Raw genomic sequence first — 23,136 nt, 5'->3', positions numbered from 1 at the left:
CTCTGCTACAAAGACCAAATGCATCTCTCAAGTCTAGCAGACAGAATCACCATATGCCCTACACTAAAGAGTATCATTCAATTATTAAAAGAATGTAACTTGTAAAGTAATGATTAGATTTTAAAATTCTTGACTAATTCCACAGTTTGGCTGCTTCTGGTTTTGTACATACTAACTACACAACTTTTTAGTATAATTTAATTTTGCTAATGCACATAATCAAGTCTCAAAATGTTAATTAAGGTCATCCCTCCTCCTTTCAACATCTTAGCAAAAATCTGAGATTTAAAGGCAATTATTTTATTCATTTCAGAAGCAGAATTTAGTGACTCATCAGGTGTATATAACACCCAGTGCTCATTACATCAAAGGCCCTCCTTAATGCCCATCACCCAATTATCCCTTCCCTCCATGCATCTCCCTCCAACAACCTAAGTTTATTCCTAGTGTTCAGTGTCTCTTATGGTTTGCCTCCCTCTCAATTTTTACCTTGTTTTTCCTTCCCTTCCTCAAATGTTCACCTGTCTTGTTTTTTAAATTCCACATATGAGTGAAATCATATGGTATTTTTCTGAGGCAAAGATTCTTATCTACAAAATAACCAAATAGGAAAACGCCAACTTCATTAGCAGAAGAGAAATGACAGTTAAAATGCATAAAAGCAACTTTTCAGATGTAGTGAAAAGAAGGGCCATATGTACCCCAATGTTCATGGCAGCAACAGCCACAATTGCTAAAACTGTGGGAAGAGCCAAGATGCCCTTCAACAGACGAATGGATAAAGAAGATATGGTCCATATATACAATGGAATATTACGCCTCCATCAGAAAGGATGAATACCCAAATTCTATATCAATATGAATGGACTGGAGGAGATTACGCTGAGTGAAGTAAGTCAAGCTGAGAGAGTCAATTATCATATGGTTTCACTTACTTATAGAGTGTAAGGAATAATATGGAGGACATTAGGAGAAGGAAAGGAAAAATGAATTGGGGGATACTGGAAGGGGGAAGGAAGCATGAGAGACTGTGGACTCTGAAAAACAAACTGAGGGTTTTGAGGGGGGGCAGGGGAGAGGGGATAAGTGAGCCTGGTGGTGGGTATTAAGGAGGGCACATATTGCATGGAGCACTGGGTGTGGCACATAAACAATGAATCTTGGAACACTGAAAAAATAAAATTAAAATTAAAAAAAAAAAAAAAAGGCAACCTTTTCCTTTAATTAGAAATTTTTAAAAAAGACTTACAGCTGAACAGGGCCTAGTGAAATTACTATATTTCATAGGCCCCCAAAAATGTTCCATTGTTGTGCTACTTATATAATACCAATATTTTAAAAAATAATAAACTTATATGCATTCATTTGTTTACTGAGTATGTTTGGTGTGTCAGGCAATATTTTAGGTACTGTGAATACAACTGTTAATGAAACAAATCTAAGATTAAATGCTAACACTTGAAAGATGGTTCACTTCATATGGCACATTATGGTAAATTATTTAATCACTGAAATAAATGTTAAGACTAACACTATGTAAAGAAAAGGGATGAGCTTACTATACATTAAATGAAGCAAAAAAATTTTTTTAACAAAACTGATGTACAGAAAAAGAACAGCAAGAAATAGTATCATAACATAACTGGTTTTTCTAGAATGGTGAAATTATTAGTAACTTTATATTTCCTATAACAAAATTAACACACCTGCAAATAAGTAACAGGACACTGAAGATGTGAATTCCATTATTTTGCAGACCAACAGATAATATGAGAAGTAACCCACCACATTTTCACAGACCATTTGGTACTGAGAGAACTGCTCAATATCTTATTGAAACTGGAACTAAGAAATACAGTAGTCCCCCCCTTATGCACAGATTCACTTCCCGTGGTTTCGTTACCCGTGGTCATCCAGTCAAGAAGCATATGACCTGTTCTGACATATTATCAGAATATATTTTGACCATGTCAAAATGCCTACATCATTAATCTCACCTCGTCTCATTACACAGGGATTTGATCTTTACACATCATCACAAGAGTGAGTACAGTAAAATAAGATATTTTAAGAGAGAGACCACATTCACATACCTTTTATTATAGTATCCTGTTATAACTATTCTAATTTATTATTAATTATTGTGGCTAAATTCTTACTTGCCTAATTTACAAATTAAATTTTATCATAAGTATGTACATGTAGGAAAATATGTAGTACATATAGCATCAGTTCTATACAGTTTCAGGCACCACTGTGGACCTTAAAATGTAACAGTCATGGATGGGGTGGCTAATGTAGTACTTTTTAAAAGGTTAAAAACAGTAAATGCACACGCTCTAAGGAGCAAGTGCATAAACAAAGGGGTTTGTATCTTAGAATCATCCACTGGGCTACAAAGAATCTTTTAATAAACCCTATCAATTTCTCTTTTAATTCAACGGAATACCACATTCCTTTAACTCTGCCACCAATAACAAGGCACTAGCTGTTATAGTAAACACATGAGGGCAAACGGATTTTCAGGGAAGAAAATCACTGAAGGGTCACCCCAACACACCTCTGCTATTCAACTATGAACCTTTTAAATAACTGATTTACACAAACCCAAGAAAATAATTCAGGAACTTGCCTGCCTGTCTCACAGGTAAATCCAGTTGTTCCGACATAGTAATCTGAAGCAGTGTTGAAACAAAATTCAGAGACTTGTGTGCCTACAAACAAACAAAAAAAAATGTTTTAAATTTCTGCAAATAAATATTCCCAGTACTCTGTCCTACTGTTTGACTGGCACAAAAGGCTAACCACCCACAAGTTGGTCCAAGCCTTATTTCCCATCACTCACCGACAATGAACTAAAAAAAAAAAAACAATTAATAACCTAACTCCTAAAATATTCTGGATGTTTGCATTTGCCTTCATTTCATACTGTTCCACTTCCCGTTTATCCTAACTGGCACTCTTAACCTACCTACACTTAACTTACATGAACAGCTCAAGAACAATATCCTCTTTAATACCTACTTCCCCAATTCAGTAATAATTTCTCCATAGAGATGTTCTACTGAGTGACCAGACAAACTAAATCAGTAAAAATTAATAGTCTGGGAAGTGGTTTCCAAGGTGCTAATAATGTTTTATTTTGGAATGTGGCTATTTCACTGAAGTGTTCAGTTTGTAAAAATTAATCAACAGTACCCTTCCAATGACTATCCTGTATGCATGTTACATTTACACAGAAATTTAAAAATAGCTCTGAACATACAATAAAAGTAGGATACAAATTATATGTTGATAATAAATACATTTATATGAAATTCCAATGTAGCATATACAGAAAATAAAGAAATACACCCAAAATGTTAATATAGTTATCTCTTGGGTGGTGGGATTATAAAGGGGCTATTCTTCACATATTTTCTATTTTCCAGTTTATACTACAGACCCTGGACACTTTCATTAACAATATAAAAAAGTTATTTAATGATTCCTAAATTTGTCATATTTGCTTCTGTTTTTTTAAAAAAAACAACCAAACACTCAAGTTATATCCCTTCTTAAATGTTTTCACAGTTGCATTCTCTCTCCCCCAATATAACTACCACCTATGTCATCTCTTCCTTTCTGCCCAAGTTTTAGTATTTTTTCTGCACATGTTCACATAAACAATAGTAATTTTTTTTAAATCTTTTTTTTTTAATTATTTATTTACTTATTTGAAAGTGAGGCAGTGAGAGAGAGCATGAGCAAGGAGAAGGTCAGAGGGAGAAGCAGACTCCCCATGGAGCTGGGAGCCCCATGCGGCACTCGATCCCGGGACTCCGGGATCATGACCCGAGCCGAAAGCAGCCGTCCAACCAATTGAGCCACCCAGGTGTCCCAACAATAGTAATTTTTATTTTAGTTTCTTCTTTACAGACTTTCCCCCACAAAAATATTCCATACATTCTTAGAAACAAAAATTTCCCTTTGGATATAAAAAATTTCTTCTACATTAGAAGCTGGAATTCAGTCACTCCAAAAAGTGTTTATTTAAATGTTCCTGGTGCATGATCCCATGGCAGGAGCTGAGAATACAAAGCTGAAACAAAACAATAAGGTTCCATGACCTCATGGAAAAAGAGTTTAATGTGAAGGACAGTGAAGATAATCAAACAAGTAATTACAGTAAAGTACAGTAGAAGAGGTAGACACAGTATGGGAGAATCAAAAGGAGAATCTTCCAACCTAGAAGTAACAGGTAAAGACCCAAATGGGAGTAGTTAAGTGGATAAATGATAGGTATTTGTCCTTTCTGGTACTCTAAACACCATTAACCACTATAACTTTCCTGAAACACCCTTCTAACTATGCAATTCACACATCACTGTTTCTTCTCAGATTGCTTTGCTGGTTTCTTATCCTATTTAAACTGTAACTGCTCAGTCATAGGCCATCTTTTACACTTCCCAGCTGATTTCATCCAACCACTGTCTTTAAATACTAAGTCAGATATATTATTTCCAGTCCACTTCACTCTTAAGAGATTTCTTTAACATCCCTACCTTCACAGGCTTCTCAAATTTATTACGTTCAAAGCATATTCTCCCCTAAAAGCTATGTTTCTTTCTTGTACCACTTCTTCCCACCTTTTTCATCACTAACCAAAGTTACTTATGTCTAATACCTGAATGACATCTTTAATACTTCCCTCTTTTTTATCCCAATTCAATATGTCAGGACCTGTTGATTCTATATCCAAAATACTTCTATAATTAATATACCCACTTTCTCCATTCCCACTAACATCAACCTCATCCAAACGACTATCATCTTCCTTTATGTAAGTAAGTACTCCTCACCTCCATCATTCCCCTTTTAACAGCCAAAGGTCTTTAAAATTGTAAACCAACCCCCTTAAAAAAAGGGGAAAAAGCCTTTTAATATATATATTTTTTTAATTTTATTTGTCAGGGGCTCTTGGGTGGCTCAGGTGTTAAGCGGCTGCCTTTGGCTCAGGTCACGATTCCAGGGACCTGGGATAGAGCCCTTCATCAGGCTCTCTGCTCAGCAGGGGCCTGCTTCTTCCTCTCCCACTCCCCTTGCTTGTGTTTCCTATCTCGCTCTGCCTCTCTGTGTCAAATAAATAAATCCTTTTTTAAAAAAAATTTATTTGTCAGAGAGAGCACACAAAGCAGGGAGAACAGCAGGCAGAAAGAGAAGCAGGCTCTCTGCTGAGCAAAGAGCCTGATGTGGAAATTGGCCCCAGGACCATGGGATCATGACCTGAGCTGAACAGAGACGCCTGACTGACTGAGCCACCTAGGCGTCCCAATGGCTTTCTACTCTACTTCCCAAAGGCTGTATAAGGGTCTGTATTATCTTGCCCCTCCCTATTTCATCTCATTTAAAGAAACTTTCTCACCTCCCACTGTCCCACCTTACCAGCCGCCTTTAGGTTCTTTCAACAACAAACATAATTACTCCACTGTCCATGCTGTGACTTTCTACCTATAACACTCTTCTGTCCACTGCTCCACTGGAGTTAACCGATTCACAGCTTCACATTCTTTGAGTTTCCACTTAAACATTTAGAGAAGGCTTTGCTGACTGATCATTCAAGTTAAAGAAGGGCTCCCTATTACTCTCATAATTTCCAGGGTTTTTTTTTCCTGTTAACATTTATTACATATTTGTAGACTGATTTATGTCCATCTCTTCTGTTAATTAGATTTTAAGCTTGACAGTAACTATTACTATTTTTATTCCCAGTTCCTCATGATGGTTGGCATTTAAGGTGTTCAACGAATTTATTAAATGAAGAACTGAAATGAATCAACAAAAAAATGCCTTGGAAGCAGCAGTGAGCACCTAGGAGCAGTGTAGTATAAAAGAGTACTTACATTAAAGAGACAGATGAGCCCACAAAGGACACTACTATCCACACTAACACTGTGGTTCTTTTTAGGACATTTATATTATTGTATATATCTTATCTCCTGCATCAAATTATGAATCCCTGGAAAGGACAGCTAGATTCAGACAGTCTGATTATAAATACAAGTGATGCTATTTCTGACATTTTAAAATCTTGAGCAAGTTGCTTCAGTAAATCTAAGACTTAATTACAAAATTAGTGTAACAAAATCTGCTTCACAGGATGGCTATAAGTAGTAAGTGAACAAGGTGCCTGGATGGCTCAGTTGGTTGAGTGTCTGCTTTCGGTTCAGGTCATGATCCCGAGGTCCTGATATGGAGCCCAAAGTGGGGTTCCCTGCTCAGCGGGGAGTCTGCTTCTCCCTCTCCTTCTGCCCCTCCCCCCAGTGTGTGCTCTCTAGCTCTCACTCATTCTCTCAAATAAATAAACAAAATTTTTGAAAAAAGGTGAAATATGTAAAATATTATAGTAAATATCAAGACATAACAAATTGTTATGCTGTTTTTATCTCCATACACAGTAGAATCTCATCTTTCTCAAAGTATGTTCTGGCATAAACTGAGCATTGCCAAATGGTTCTTAGTTCTTTAAATCACTTAAAAAGGGCGCCTGGGTAGCTCAGTGGGTTAAAGCCTCTGCCTTCGGCTCAGGTCATGATCCCAGAGTCCTGGGATCCAGCCCCACATCGGGCTCTCTGCTCCGCAGGGAGCTTGCTTCCGCCTCTCTCTCTGCCTGCCTCTCTGCCTACTTGTGATCTCTGTCTGTCAAATAAATAAATAAGTAAATATTTTTTTTTAAAAAATCACTTAAAAAATACAACATTTATGGGGCACCTGGGTGGCTCAGTTAAGTGTCTGCCTTCGGGGCGCCTGGGTGGCTCAGTGGGTTACACCGCTGCCTTCGGCTCAGGTCATGATCCCAGGGTCCTGGGATCGAGTCCCGCATCGGGCTCTCTGCTCAGCAAGAAGCCTGCTTCCCTCTCTCTCTCTCTCTGCCTGCCTCTCCGTCTACTTGTGATCTCTCTCTGTCAAATAAATAAATAAAATCTTAAAAAAAAAAAAAAAAAAAGTGTCTGCCTTCGGCTCAGGTCATAATCCCAGAGTCCTGGGATGGAGCCCTGAATCGGGCTCCCTGCTTGGCAGGAAGCCTGCTTCTCCCTCTCCCATTCCCCCCTGCTTGTGTTCCCTCCCTCACTGTGTCTCTCTGTCAAATAAATAAATAAAATCTTAAAAAACAAAACAAAACAAATATTTGTGGTTTTGTATATACAGGGTTCTCTTAAGGTCCCACTACTGCAGTTTTTCCTTCTGAGTTAAAAAGTACTTCTAGGATTGGAACCCCAGATGAAGTTGACGGGTTCTGTTTAGGGGTCATGTTAAAATAACAAAAACCACCACAACCAACACTGTTTTTGTTGGCTAGCCACATATACAGGCACATGTGAGTTAAAAATGAGCATATGACACTAACTATATCTTCCTACAAGCACAATAGGTACTCCACAATGTTACATCAACAACAAAAGACCTTTATCAATTTCTAATTTAAGTTTTAAATATAAAAAATAAAACCCCAGGGGCACCTGAGTGGCTCAGTCAGTTAAGCATCTACCTTTGGCTAAAGTCAGGATCTCAGGATCCTGGGATCGAGCCCCATGTCAGGCTCCCTGCTCAGCAGAAACCTGCTTCTCCTACCCCCTCCCTATGCTCTCTCCCTCTCTCAAATAAAATAAATAAATAAATAAATAAATAAAAGAAAATCCCAAGAGTACCTGAAGGAAACCACGGTTAAAAACAAAAACAAAACAGGGGCGCCCGGGTGGCTCAGTGAGTTAAAGCCTCTGCCTTTGGCTCAGGTCATGATCTCAGGGTCATGGGATCGAGCCCCGCATCGGGCTCTCTGCTCAACGGGGAGCCTACTTCCTCCTCTCTCTCTGCCTACTTGTGATCTCTGTCTGTCAAATAAATAAATAAAATCTTTAAACAAACAAACAAAAAAACCAGGGGAACCTGGGTGGCTCAGTGGGTTAAAGCCTCTGCCTTTGGCTCAGGTCATGATCTCAGGGTCCTAGGATCGAGTCCCGCATCGGGCTCTCTGCTCAGCAGGGAGCCTGCTTCCCTCTCTCTCTCTCTCTCTGCCTGCCTCTCTGTCTACTTGTGATCTCTCTCTGTCAAATAAATAAATAAATAAAAATCTTAAAAAAAAAAAAAAAGACAAAGCTTCTTGTTAAAAAAAAAAAAGAAGCTAGACTACTTGGTTACATACCAGGTGATCCTATTTACATGAAGTTCAAAGACAGGCAAATCTAGTCTTACAGCTAACAGAAGTCAGAACAACAGAAGTGAGAATAATGGCAACCTGAAGGAGGAAAGGTATTAATTGGGAAGTGTCTCAAAGGAATATTCTAAGCCAACAGAGATGTTATATAAATTTTGATTTGGGGCGCCTAGGGGGCTCAGTCAGTTAAGCATCTGCCTTTGGCTCAGGTCACGATCCCAGGGTTCTGGGACTGAGTCCCACGTTGGGCTCCCTGTTCAGCAGGGACTCTGCTTCTCCCTCTGCCCCTACCCCAGCTTATGCACCCAGGCTCTCATGCTCTCTTGCAAATAAATACCTGAGATATAAATAAATTATTTATTTGACAGAGAGCAGGAGAGAGAGAACATAAGCAGGAAGTGGCAGGCAGAGGGAGAAGCAGGCTCCCTGCTGAGCAAGGACCCGAACTGGGGCTTGAACTTAACAGGTGCCCCAATAAAATCTTAAAGAACAGCAACAACCACCACCACCACTGAACTGGATACATTAAGTGGTTGAATTCAGTAAGTTATTAAAAAAAAAAAAAAAAATCAACAAAACCGAACTATGAAAATAAGTACTGATTTTACTACTCTTCAAAGTCATTTGCCTTCAAAAATACACAAGTACAAATCTAAAAAGTCCAACTGAGGAAAAGTTATTTTCAGACAGCTGAGCTGGGCCAAGGGGTAAGAAAGAATGTTTCTGACAGCAGAAATCACAGAAGCAAATTCAACCTGGAGCATCTATCTACTTGACCCATACAAATTTCCGTCTAGCTGGAATCCCTAATGCCTTCTATTCTCCCAAAGTAACAAATGGACATAAAGTAATAATATCAGACATGAGATTCTTAAAATTCTGAGGGAAAGTAGATTAGCAATCACCTAGGCCTGGGATATGAGATTAAACTGGAAGGAAGGATTAGTGTGCCTGGATGCCTCTGTCAGTGAAGTGTCTGCCTTTAGCTCAGGTCAAGATCCCAGGGTCTTAGGATCAAGCCCTGAGTTGGACTCCCTGTTCAGTGGGGAGCCTGTTTCTCCCTCTCCCTCTGCCAACCCCCGCCCCCCGGCTCGTGTTCTCACTCTCACTCTATCTCAAATAAATAAAATCTTAAAATAAATAAATAAATAAATTAATTAATTAATTAATTAATTAATTGGAAGGAGGGATCTTACTGGGATAATGAAAATATTCCAAAATTAGATTGTGGGGACGCATGGGTGGCTCAGTTGGTCTGCCTTCAGCTCAGGTCATGACCCCAGGTTCCTGGGATTGTGTCCTGCACCCAGCTTCTTGCTCAGCAGGGAATCTGCCCTATCCCTCTGCCTGGTGAGGCACCCAGGCATCCCAAACTATGGGTTATATTAAAGAGATTATTAAGAGGGGCGCCTAGGTGGCTCAGTAGGTTAAGCTTCTGCCTTCCGCTCAGGTCATGATCTCAGGGTCCTGGGATCGGGCCCAGCACTGGGCTCTCTACTCAGCAGGGAGCCTGCTTCCCCCCTCTCTCTGCCTGCTGCTCTGCATACTTGTAATCTCTCTCTCTCTGTCAAATAAATAAATAAAAATCTTAAAAAAAAAGATTATTAAGAGAATGAAAGACAACAATGAAAGACAAAAATAGGTAAATTGTGACCACATCACAATCTAGTAACTGGTACTTTTTTTTGAAATTTTTACACAGCTGCACCTGGGTGGCTCAGTCGCTTAAGTGTCTGCCTTCAGCTTAGGTCAAGATCCCAGGGTGCTGGGATCCCATCCTGCATCAGACTCCCTGCTAGGTGGGAACTGTGCTTCTCCCTCTCCCTCTGCCACTCCCCACTGCTTGTGGTCTCTCGCTCCAGCTCTCTCAAATAAATAAATAAATAATCTTAAAAAAATTTTTTTTTACACAATCAGTTAAGGAAGATAAGGTCTTTTAAAAAAATTTCTATTTATTTGTTTAATTGACAGAGAGACAGTGAGAGAAGAAATACAAGCAGGGGGAGTGGAAGAGGGAGAAGCAGGCTTCCCCCTAAGCAGGAAGCTCGATGTGGGGCTTGATCCCAGGACCCTGGAATCATGACCAAGCCAAAGGCAGATGCTTAAGGACTGAGCTACACAGGCATCCTGGAAGATAAGGTCTTAAAGCAGTATCAAGGATGTAATTCTGGGTATATGACTATAAAACATGACAGGTAGAAAGCTATTACCACATAGTAATAGGCCTGAAAAACTACTCCATGGACAGCCTTTCCCCACTCCCCAAAATATGTCTAACTTTACAAAAGAAAAAGATGAAAAATACACATACATAAACAAATTTCCCCTGACCCTACTATGCCTTTAACCTACAGTCTTATTCCCATTCCCTTTCCAGCATTCTAACACTGTATTCAGAAAATTGCTTTCTCCAAGGTTACCAATATTTTAAAAGCTTTCCCTCCAAAGTCTTCATTCTGCTTTAACCCCCACTCATTTGGAAATATTAATAACCCTTTCTTTTTCTAATAGCTTTTTACTTATTACATAAGTAATTCATGTTTACTAGTAGAAAAATCTATGAAATTCATTTAAGTAAAAAGAAAACTAAATTACCCACAACCAACCTTTTTACTTAAAATTCCTTTTCTTGTTTCCTACTTTTTAAAAAATACTTTGTTTACTTGACAGAGAGAGCAAAAGCACATACGCAGGGGGAGCAGCAGAGGGAGAGGGAAAAGCAGGCTACCCGCTAAGCAGGGAGTCTTTTGTGGGGCTTGATCCCAGGACCCTGGGATCATGACCTGAGCTGAAGGCAGTTGCTTAACCAACTGAGCCACCCAGGCGCCCTTCTTCCTCTTACTTTTATGCACAATTCTCCTTTTTCCTGCTTCTCCAAGTTCCAAAAATGGGCATGGCCAACTGTGAAGCCCTCCAGTCCATCCTACACCTCTAGATCATACTCCCTTCCTCTTAATTTACTGAGAAAAATAACTTTTTCATTGTTGATTTCCCTCCTAACCTTCAATTCCATATTCCCTATTGCCTGCTATACATTTTCTATCTGATGTTTACCAGCTCCCTCAAATCCGACTTAATATTCAAGTCATGTTTTTCTCCAATGTTTCCCCTCTGGACCCACATTTTTCAATGTAATTACCTAATGTCAGTATCTTTTATAGCTACTCTTTAAGAAGTAACTTTTTAATATTTCTCTCCATTGGAATGCAACCGAAGAGAGCTTCAATTACTACTGTACTTTACACTATTTATAAGGAAAAACAGAGGCATAACTGTGACATCAAAGTACATCAATGAATATAACCAGATAATTCAAGAGCAAAGTGATTTCTAACTTTTCTGTTGTACTAAGGAATTTGACAAAGACAGGGGCGCCTTCGTGGGGCAGTTGGTTAAGCATCTGCCTCTTGGTTTCAGCTCAGATGGTGATCTCAGTGTGATTATTGAGCTGACAAAGTCTGCTTAAGATTCTCCTTCTGTCTCCCCCAACCTCTAGTGTGCTGCCTCTCTCAAATAAATAAATCTTAAAAAAAATAAATAAATAAAAATAATATGACAAAGACAATACTATCCCAATTTTATCTACACAAAATATTAGGCATAGTGAGGTTAAATCATCACAGCGGTAGAATCAGGGCCAGGCTTGAGGCTTTTCATTATGTCTTCCAGCTTTTCATTAAATAGTGGTAATACTTAAATGCTTTTCAACCAAGGAGTTTAAAATAACTTCTTTTTTTTTTTTTTTAAAGATTTTATTTATTTATTTGACAGACAAAGATCACAAGTAGGCAGAGAGGCAGGCAGAGAGAGAGAGGAAGGGAAGCAGGCTCCCTGCTGAGCAGAGAGCCCGATGTGGGGCTCGATCCCAGGACCCTGAGACCATGACCCGAGCCGAAGGCAGAGGCTTAACCCACTGAGCCACCCAGGCACCCCTAAAATAACTTCTTAATTACAAATTACTTTAGTTAAAAACAAAAAAAACAGGGATGCCTGGGTGGCTCAGTCAGTTAAGCCACTGCCTTTGGCTCGGGTTATGATCCTGGGGTTCTGGGATCGAGTCCCATCAGGCTCCTTGCTCAGTGGGGAGCCTGCTTCTCTCTCTGCCTCTGCCTCCCATGCCTGCTTGTGCACTCCCTTGCTCTCTCTGACAAATAAATAAATAAATACAATCTTTAAAAAACAAAAACAAAAGCAAATTACTTTAGTAACCAAAAGAAAAAACACACTTTAAATCAAACTCATCACTAATGCGCCAATGACAGAAGCAAACAATAAGTAAAATAGTATAATAGTATAATAGTAGTATTTATAGTATACTAGTATAGTATAATAGTATACTGTATCTGAAAAAGAAATTTTCTTATAAATATATTAATACAGTGATTATCTTTCTTTCAGATCTTTCACATGCTATGTCACTGAATAACTTCTGTGTAACAGCCAAAGTATCCAGGGACTTTCCCTCTCCCAAGTTCAAAACAGTATCTACTTAGGGATATTCCTAATTAAGGAATGTTAAATATACATTATATTCTCATAAATATTTTGCTGAATTTCTAGACATGCCAAATTGTACTATTAAAATGCCATCATTTTGCACTTCTCCAGACCTAACATTTTTATTAACTGAACATTTCACAGGTCCTTTAATAAAAAAAAAAATCAACTTTATCACTTATAAGTAAAATGTATCACTTACAGTAGTAATTGTAATCATCTGTGAAAATCCTAGAAGTGACTTAGGTAGTTTATGAATTTAAAAGGTAAACACAAAGTATCAAGAAACTTAGCAAAGCTAAGACCACTTACTTTGTCATATAAAGCATGTGAGCAGCTTTTCTACCTACATAACCATTTTATAGCACATTAAGCTTAGGAACTGAAGGTTTAAAAGGCTCCTAGGTAAGCCTCCTAATTCTACTTAGAGCATTTTTCTTGCTGCAAGTGTAAGAGGGGAAGGAATACTGATGCTGAGATCAAAGCTGCCTTAAGCAAAGTCAAATTTAAGAATCTCCTCATCTAAAACTTACACACAGCTCTATTATAAGTCCCAACCACATGCATTTGTGAAGGCTGTGTTGACTATGAAACGCCAGAAAGGCAGGAAATCATGAATACTTTCTATTAACCACCTAGCTCAGTGCCTATCATAAAGACATTTGCTATTAAATGAACCAAGGGGACCTGGGTGGTACAGTCGGTGAAGTGCCCCGACTCTTGGTTTCAGATCAGGTCCGGATCTCAGGGTCATTAGATTGAACCTTGTGGATTGAACCTTGTGTCAGGCTCTGCACTGAGCACCAGTTGGCTTAAGATTCTCTCTCATTCTCTCTCTGCCCCTTCTGTCTCCCTCTCTGAAATTTAAAAAAAAAAAAAAGGGTTGGGGGAGAGCACCAGGGTGGCTTAGTCATTTAGGGTCTTTCTTTGGCTCAGGTCATGATCCCAAGATTCTGGGACTGAGCCCCACGTAAGGCTCCCTGCTCAGCGGGAAAACCTGCTTCTCCCTCTCCCATTCCCACTGCTTGTGTTCCCTCTGGCTCTGTCTCTCTCTGTCAAATAAATAAATAAAATCTTTAAAAATAAATTAATCAAATTTAATTAAGTTTTTTTAAAAAAAGAAGAACCAGATTGGGAACTGTTATTCAGAATAAACATTTCAAAAAAATTTTTCCTGACATTATATTTTTTAAAAATATCTTATTTGCGAGTAAGAGAGAGCGAGAGCACACACAAATGAGGGTAGAGGGGCCGGAGGAGAGAAGAAGCCGACTCCCCGCTAAGCAGGGAGCCTGAGGGATGGCTCCATCCCGGTCCTTGGTTCATGACTTGAGTGGTAGGCAGACGCTTAACTGACTGAGCCACCCAGGCCCCTCTCCTGACATTACATTTAAAACTTCAGTTCAAATGTAAACTTGTTGAGAAAGAGGACTCTGTCTTGTATACAGTATCAGATCCCCGGCATAAAGACAGAATCTGCCACATGATAGGCAAATATTTTTAAAATATTTGAAAATAATCAGAAACGGGGCGCCTGGGTGGCTCAGTGGTTAAGCCTCTGCCTGTGGCTCGGGTCGTGATCTCAGGGTCCTGGGATCAAGCCCTGCATCGGGCTCTCTGCTTGGCGGGAAGCCTGCTTCCCCCACCCCCCCGCCTGCCTCTCTGACCACTTGTAATCTCTGTAAAATAAATAAATAAAATATTAAAAAAAAAAAAGAAAAGAATCAGAAACAATTAGTTGTTAGTGTCCATTCTCAGTTAATTAAAAAAAATCTTCATCTACTGATTTTATTCCTATTACAGATAAGTTCAAAGTCCATGAACTTTTAGAGTAGAAAAGAGAGCAATCATCTAGTTCAAATAAAAATAGTTAAAATTTAAGGAACACATAAAACTAGGTGTTAAAAAGGTATGAACTTTCAGCTTACAAGTATCATAGAAGGTCAGAGTAGGAAAAGATAGCATTTAAGATGGGATTAATGAGGGGCGGGCGGCTGGGTGGCTCAGTGGGTTAAAGCCTCTGCCTTCAGCTCGGGTCATGATCTCAGGGTCCTGGGATCGAGCCCCGCATTGGGCTCTCTGCTAGGCAGGGAGCCTGCTTCCCTCTCTCTCTCTGTCTGCCTCTCTGCCTACTTGTGATCTCTGTCAAATAAATAAAATCTTAAAAAAAAAAAAAAAAAAAAGATGGGATTAATGAGATTTGTGAATAGGAAACCCCCCCTTTTTTTGAGATTTTATTTATTTGACAGAAAGAGAGGGAACACAAGCAGGGGGAATGGGAGAGGGAGATGCTGGCTTCCCACAGAGCAGGGAGCCCAATGCGGGACTCGATCCCGGGATCCTGACCTGAGCCGAAGGCAGATACTTAACCACTGAGCCACCCAGGTCCCCCTGAATAGGAAAACTTTTAGTTTTAGGTGCTAAGAGCTTAACAGGAGGGGTGGGCAGCAGGAGCAAAGGTTTGTATAGAAGGTTTCCACTGAGAACACGGGTAGTGAAAGCAGGAAGAATGCAGAGACTATGTCTGTTATAATAATCTCCCAAAGTCTTTAGAGATGTCTTAACTTCATCTTAGAAAGAAACAAGTATTTCTGAGTGAGAGTAGGAAGTAGCAGTCTCTGGAAACATAATAAACAATTAATGTTGAATAAATGAATACCAAATGCCATAGATTTCAGATTTCCTTAAAAAAAAAAACAAAAAACAAAAAACAAAAAACTTTTTTTTGAAGATTTTATTTATTTAAGAAAGATAGTGACCAAGAGAAAGAGTACAAGCAGGGGCAGGAGCAGAGGGAAAGGGAGAAACAGATTCTCTTGCTGAGCAGAGAGCCACATGTAGGGTTCAATCCCAGAACCCTGCCTTAAGCAGTCAGGATTCTGGGATCAGGACACAAGCCCAAGGCAGACACTTAACTAAGCCACCCAGGCGCCCCAAAAACCAATTTTTTAAAACTGTACTTCAAGATATACAGAAGTCAATTAATCTCAAAGTATATAATTTAAGTGACAAATGAGATTCCTGTACACAACTCTAAAGACTGAAAGACATTTCTAATATTATACAAGTTCTTTACTTCTCTTTGCATGCAACAAATATTTACTGAGAGTCCATAGTGTGCCAGGCATTGTGCTTATAATTGTGCCAATTTTCAAGTTACAATAAGCTACTTACTAATGATCTCACTGTTTAAATAGGCACTTATGTTCTTTCTCCATTAGTGCTGATTGTTTTCCACAGAAATATACAACTACTACAGTTAGACTGAGACAGGAAATAAAATGTATGGCATGGTAGATGGGTTAATCAATGGGCACTTACGCGTGATTCAAATAATCTGGAGAGAACTTAGTAGGTGCCAAATACTTTGCTGAATTTTTTACATGCATCTCACTTAACCTACAAGACACTATGACACATATACTATTACTATTTTTATTTTGTACATAAGGAAAATGATGCTTAGAAGTTAAATAACTTTCCTAACATCCCTAGCTAGTACAGAATGCTTCATAGTTAAAAAAAAAAAAAAAAATCAAATAACTAAGCGGTTTTCAATTTTATTTCCAAGAAAGCTTGTACTTCTTATTGGTTTTCTCCAGTGTTTGAGGCAAAGCTTATTACATGAAGATATTTCAACGCGATCAAAAAATGTTAACAGCATTAGGGAAAAAAAGGAACAAAATTCATGCTATGCTACAGAGTAGTAAGTCAGTGGGGAATATTAAAATTCAGCTTTTTTAAAAAAAGATTTTATTTCTTAAGAAGAGGCAAAGTAGGAGGAGCAGCAGGCAGAGTGAGAGAGAGAAGCAGGCTCCTCCCTGCTGAGCAGGGAGCCCAATGCAAGGCTCGATCCAGGACCCTGGGACCATGACTAGAACTGAAGGCAGACACTCAACTGAATGAGCCACCCAGGTGCCCTAATACTAAAATTTATCTAAAAAATAGCTGCCAAAAAGAGAGTTCTTACTGTGGTCTCCAGCAGTCTAATGGAACTTTCTTAATTTTATCTATATGTAATATTTAAAAATATATAAATAATCTAAAAATCCTTGATTTGGGGGGTGGTATAACAGTGCTAAAGCCTATATTATTATCTGCTATAATTAAGTAAGGCTTAATACTGACAAATCAAAGAATTACAGTAACAAGACAAAAATTCCTCATCTCATAAAACTCTAAAATTATACTAGTGAGAATAAAATATGTATGATAAACTAGTGCTACAGAGAAAAATAAATGAAGAGAGATGTAGAATGTCTAGCGTGTTGTAGTCAGGGGAACTCCTCAGTGATATGAAGGAAGTTAAATGATGATAGATCAAGTCTGGGAGATCACTGACTAAAAGCGGATCCAAACAGATGGAACAGTTAAGTGCAATCACTGTGAGGCAAGAGCAGAGCACTTTGTTTTTAACTATTTGCACTAGAATACTTTGATAACATTTATAATTTTTACAGCTAGTGATTACTTCACTTAGCTGAAGAGATTTACTCAAATTCAGTAATCTTTTTCTTTTAACTAAGTTAACCAAAATATAATTTCATCGAATAAAAACAGTATGGAATGATTGCTTCATCCTGTCTTATACAAAGCGAGAAGAGCCTGAAGGAAATAAAAATGTTACTTCCTCATTCTTACTTCAGTCAAGCTTCTTCAACACTTATATGGGATCTATTTCTTAAATCAAGGTTCTGCCACAAAATAAGTCAAAGCAAGTTAAGTGTTCAAATGGAAGCACTTCATTAAAACAGAATGAGGACTAGAGCTGAGGATATTCTAATTAAAAGAAAAGTTACCGGGGCGCCTGGGTGGCTCAGTGGGTTAAAGCCTTCGGCTCAGGTCGTGATCCCAGGGTCCTGGGATGAGCCCCGCATCGGGCTGTCTGCTCTGCAGGGAGCCTGCTTCCCTTCCTCTCTCTCTGACTGCCTCTCTGCCTACTTGTGATCTCTGACTGTCAAATAAATAAATAAATTTTAAAAAAAGAAAAAAGAAAAGTTACCTTAGGAAAATTACTAATAAGTTAAGGTGGAATAATTGAAAGAAATTTGCAAAATGTAAACAGCTAACAATCACAGAAATACAGGCTAGACCACAAAATTTTCTTTGACAGAAAAGCAGTGTTCACTATTCCAGAGTATTCCAAAACCCTAACAGAAGCTTAAGAGTTAAGCAAAAAAATGCTATGAATACTATTTTGATTATTCATCTTCTAAAGATCAGCTTGTTAAGTATTTATTCCAGGTCTCAATTACAAGATATCAGTGCATATAACTAGACATTCAATACCCGCTTGAGGAATGAAGGAATTTCAGATTTTTCTACAAGGGAACCAACTCTTTTTTCAAATAATTTTTAAAATTATTACACACAGCATGTTTAGTCAGAATAATAAAATCATGGTAGAAATCACTGTAACTAAACTTTTAGGGTGCCTTAACTTACACATCTATAAATACTTCATGAACAAAATAATGTTCATCTTAACCTGTATCACAAATCAAAATAAAAAGTGATCCATAACTCCCTCCATATTTTCATAATGGTTCAAAAGAGCAATTTGTTTCAGCACATTATTTTATATAAAAGAAATCTAAACTCCTCCCAAGGTGACTTTGAGCCTAAAAAATTGAGTATGGGGGGTGAGGCCTGGGGTCTGGCTGGCTCAGTGGGTGGAGCATGGGACTCACCAACCTGGAGTTGTAAGTTGGAGCCCCATGTTGGGTGCAGGTTACTTAATCATAAAATCTTTAAAAAATTTTTTTGAATTATCACTCTTGGTTGAGCTAATGACAGTTGCATTTATGTATATATAAGACAACTTTTTTTTTTTTTTTAAGATTTTATTTATTTGACAGACAGAGATCACAAGCAGGCAGAGAGGCAGGCAGAGAGAGAGGAGGAAGCAGGCTCCCCGCTGAGCAGAGAACCCAACGTGGGGCTCGATCCCAGGACCCTGAGATCATGACCTGAGGCTGAAGGCAAAGGCTTAACCCTCTGAGCCACCCAAGCGCCCCTTAACTTTTTATTTTAAAACAACTTTACACTTAATTTGTCTAAACTCTGTGGGTAGTCTTAAAATATAAGTTCCTTGACGGCAGAGATCTCTAAAAAGAGCACTGTACATTTAAGATGTCCAATTAGGAATAACTCCTGTGGCTTCTGTAAAGTCAATACAAATAATGTTTTTAAGTGAGTTTCCTACTAGATAAGAGGAGCATTAAAATAACTGAATTTCTACCTTAAAGAGGGGCTTCTTTTTCCATTTAAAAATAAATGTACACTGAACTTCACTAAAGCTTGCAGACTCAGTGGGATACCAAAAGACAATTATTAACTGGCATAGGAAATTACAGGGGTCCTTTTAAGATGCCTTTAAAATACTCATTGAAATATAAAAAGTTGCAGAAATTTAGAAACAAACCATGAAACCGAAGATAGTACAATAATATACCCCACATATTACGGCTGTTTTCCAAAGGGTGGTCCCCCGAAAATAAAGGGGGAAAAGGGAACCAATCCTCCGCAAGCTGATAAGGAGCTTGGCACGTTTCAAGTCACCCTGCTTTACACTGTCTCACTTTGACCGTCACAGCAACCCTGTGGCCTAATTTTATGAATGGGAGAAATTCAGCATCAAGAGGTTAAGTGACTTGTCCAAGGTCAGTCAAGAAAATTAGTGGTTCAGCTCTACCTAGAAGGGTGCACTTCACCTGACACTTTCTACTACATCGCCCTGCCTCCCCGACTGAGGCATTAGCAGAGTAGAACAGTGAATCAGACTGATATAGGTAGCCCGCACTACCCTAACCCTGCCCAAGCGGCGAGGGCTTGCCTCTCAAAGCTTTCCCTGGCCGCTCAGTCGCAGAGAAGAAAGTTGTGCAGATCACGGATCAGCCCACTGAAGTGACAAGCTGACAGGCGAAACCCCCAAAGGACCGGCTCTGCATTCCCAGGAGCCCCTCCGACCCCGGCGCCAGCGAGACTGCTCCCGGAAACGTCTGAAAAACCTCCCAGTGAGTTTCGCCCCCTCCTGGGCGCGAGGAACGAGCTGGGAATGAGCCAGAGGGCGGCCGGCCACCCAAGCCAGCCATGTGTCCAGCCCGTCACGCCCGCCTCGCCCTCAGCCGGCTCCTCATGCCTTGACCGCAGCCAGAGGCCCAACTCAGGATCCGACGCAAAGGCTGCCTTAGCCGCCACCACCACCGCAGCAGCCTGAGGAGCTCTGGCGTGGCACTCGCAGTCAGGTCCCCGCCCCACCCCTCCAGTTGGGCCCCTCAGCGACGCCGTCCGCGCCTCTGGCCAGGCCCAGAGGGCTCGGCCTGCCACAGTCAGCCGCCCGCCCGGCGTCCTTACTTCATTGAGCTGGCGCTCCGCGGCCTCACGCAGGGCTGGGTCCATGGTGCCCCTCAGGGCCTCGATAATGGTGTTGGGGTCCATCGCAGCGCGGACTCGGTCAAACCCGGGGCTCGGGTGCTACTGGGCCAGGAATAGCGCCGCTCACTGCGCACATGGACCCGCCGCGCTCCGCAGCGGCAACCGGCGCGAAAGGAAAGAGAAGCGCCAAGGCCCCGGATAGAACCTCTTCGCCTCGGCGTGGAGGCGGGAGATGCTCCAGACACTTCCTGTCGGCGCGCGCGCGGGGCACCTTGGGAGATGTAGTCCACGAGAGCTTTACGCAGCCCACGTGGCCCTGAACTGTCTCTCCTACAGACCAGTCTTGTTTTTCAAAAAGGAAAAATGTTCAAACTGCAAGAAAAAAATTAAAGCCCTCTGGCTCATTCCCAGCTCGCAAAAAGTTTCCCAGAATAATATACCTATAGTGACCGTGAAGTGAATCTGATGCAATGTATGATGCGATCCATTGCTAGTAGCTTTGTAATTGAAGGTAATCTTCTGGAAAGCAGTTGAGATGTATTTATAAATGCCATAAAAATGCTCATAATCTTTGCCCCAAGAATTACCATTCATGAGACTTTATCCTAAGAAAATAACACAAAAGATTAAATGAGATTTATGTGTGAAAGATATCATAACACTACATATTTATGATAACCAAATACTAAGAGGGTTTTTATTGAGTATCCAGATTTTGGTTAGGAACTTTATATAAATCACCTGTAAATGCAGAATAAGACATAATCCCTATTAGAATCCCACCTTCTTTAAAACAGTTAAACAGTTTCAGAAAGGTTAAATAACTTGCCCAAGTTCACTTCCTAAGAAGCTGACCCAGGATTTCAAATCCTAGGATGTTTCTGTTTCGAAAGTTTTCATTCTCTTCACTGAATCACTCTGCCTTTCAAGAAAAATGTCAATATGGGGGGACGCCTGGGTGGTTCAGTTGGTTGGATGACTGCCTTCGGCTCAGGTCATGATCCTGGAGTGCTGGAATCGAGTCCCGCATCGGGCTCCCAGCTCCACGGGGAGTCTGCTTCTCCCTCTGACCTTCTCCTCGCTCATGCTCTCTCTCACTGTCTCTCTCTCTCAAATAAATAAATAAAATCTTTAAAAAAAAAAGTCAATATGGGGATTGTCAAGCAAATTAAAAGAATTCGATCAATTAAATATTTCACAGCCATTAAAAATTACAAATATTATATACATTGTAACAACACAAAAAGTTATGTGTGTGATGCTATGGCTTTGTAACATGGACAAAAAGTGGGAAGCAAAGCTGGCAAATAAAATCAATTGATTTTCTAGGATGGTGAGATTTTGAGTAATTCCCTTTTATATTTGTCATCATTGTAATAAGGTTATATAAACATAGTTATGTGAAATTAATCATAAATCTTCAAATGCAACTTGTTAAAAGGTCACTTATTGTTTTCAGTTTGCAGAAAGGAGAACGGGGCGCAAGAAAGCCTTTCCCTGGAATAATGGACTTTGTAATATTAATATCTCTTATATGCCAACCATTGTGCCTAGAAGTGAGGTTTATATAATTATTCCTAATTTATGAATGAAGAATCAAAGGCTCATATAAGCTACTTAAATTGTGAAAGATCATAAAAATTCCATAATATAACCTGTTGTTAGCTCTGTCAGTGTACTGATACAATCTGTTTAAGAATTTCCTCTCCCTGGGGCTTCTGACTGGCTTAGTAGGAAGAGCATGCGACTCCTGATCTTGGGGTCATGAGCTATTGATCTTGAAGTCCTGAATTTGAGCCTCACATTGGGTCTACACCTAGAGATTGCTTAAAAATAAATAAACTTAGAAAAAAACAATTTTCTCTCCCTACACATCCCTTGATTATGAGAGCCTTAAAAATAAGGATGATGTTTTATTCACTTTTGTATCCTTATCTCCCATCATGAAGCTTAAATGTCTGCTAAGAGTTCAATAAATATTTTAGTGAATAAATGAAGAAAGGAATAAATGAGCTAGTGATGACTTGGTGGCTGAGCCAGAATTGAAACCTCAATCTTCATGATTCCAAAGCCAGTCCTCTTTGCACTACTACATTATCTATTTTAGATTCCAGAATTGACTTGTACATTATGAAATTGTGACAATTATAGCATAGCACAATGTATAAAAGTGCTCCAAAAGTGTTATTTCCTGGGGTGCCTGGGTGGCTCAGTGGGTTAAAGCCTCTGCCTTCAGCTCGGGTCATGATCCCGGGTCCTGGGATCGAGCCCTGCCTCAGGCTCTCTGCTCCGCAGGGAGCCTGCTTCCTTCCCTCTCTCTGCCTGCCTCTCCGCCTACTTGTGATCTCTGCCTGTCAAATAAATAACTAAAATCTTTAAAAAAAAATGTTATTTCCCTTTCCCTGAAACTGAAAGGGAAAAGAAGTAGTAGTGGGAAAATAGGGTTTTTAAGCTATAGTACTGGGAACTGGAACCAGCAAGTTTTGCAGATCTAAAGCTGAAGTGGGGCTTGTGTCTCATGCTTCAGATAGAGCCCAAAGGATGCTAGATACCATCTGGGGAGCCAGAGCTCCTTTATCCACACAAGGAACTTGGCTCCAGGACCCTTCAAAAGGTTAACTGCCGGGTGATTAGTATACCCAACTTATTTGTAGGTTTATTATTTTTTTGTCAAGCAAGTGACAGAGAGGATGTTACTTATATGACTGGAAATACAGATGTGAGCTCCTCCAGGACAGAGACCATGTCTATCTCTTTGTGGCAAACACAGAAATGAACATGTGCTCAACAAATAAATGTGTGAAGATTAAAGAAAAAACTGCCACATTAGATCAGTATAAACATCAGTAGATAAACTTTTTATCTCATTGCTCAATCCCAATTCCTAGTACCACGATAGCCAATAAAGATAAAATACCTTCTCCGGCAAGATTAGTCTGAGGAATTCAGAAAAGTATAAAATAATTTTGAGCTGGAATGGAATTGGACAAAAACAGAGGTAAGGAACAATGTAGGGGTGACTTGGTTAACTAATCTTATGAATGATGGTTCTGTTGTTCATACAGAAA

The 23,136-nt window shown here is 39.7% G+C and overlaps 1 protein-coding gene across 1 annotated transcript in view; it reads right to left on the bottom strand.

Annotated features, from left to right (window-relative positions):
• IPO7 (importin 7) overlaps window positions 1-20,284 on the bottom strand; it is a 57,759-nt gene extending 37,475 nt beyond the window's left edge. Inside the window, exons 1-2 of the mRNA XM_047691497.1 lie at window positions 20,048-20,284; window positions 2,633-2,714 (exon numbers count right to left, since the gene is read on the bottom strand). Of these exons, the coding sequence (XP_047547453.1) occupies window positions 2,633-2,714; window positions 20,048-20,131 (166 nt within the window). The 5' untranslated portion in view covers window positions 20,132-20,284. The remainder of the gene's footprint in view (window positions 1-2,632; window positions 2,715-20,047) is intronic.
• Between the last annotated feature and the right edge of the window lie 2,852 nt (window positions 20,285-23,136).

The sequence above is a fragment of the Lutra lutra genome, chromosome 10 (genome assembly GCF_902655055.1).
Source record: "Lutra lutra chromosome 10, mLutLut1.2, whole genome shotgun sequence".
NCBI classification, from domain to species: domain Eukaryota; kingdom Metazoa; phylum Chordata; class Mammalia; order Carnivora; family Mustelidae; genus Lutra; species Lutra lutra.
Note: the sequence above shows the minus strand (reverse complement) of the source record. Positions and strands in the feature narration are given on the sequence as shown.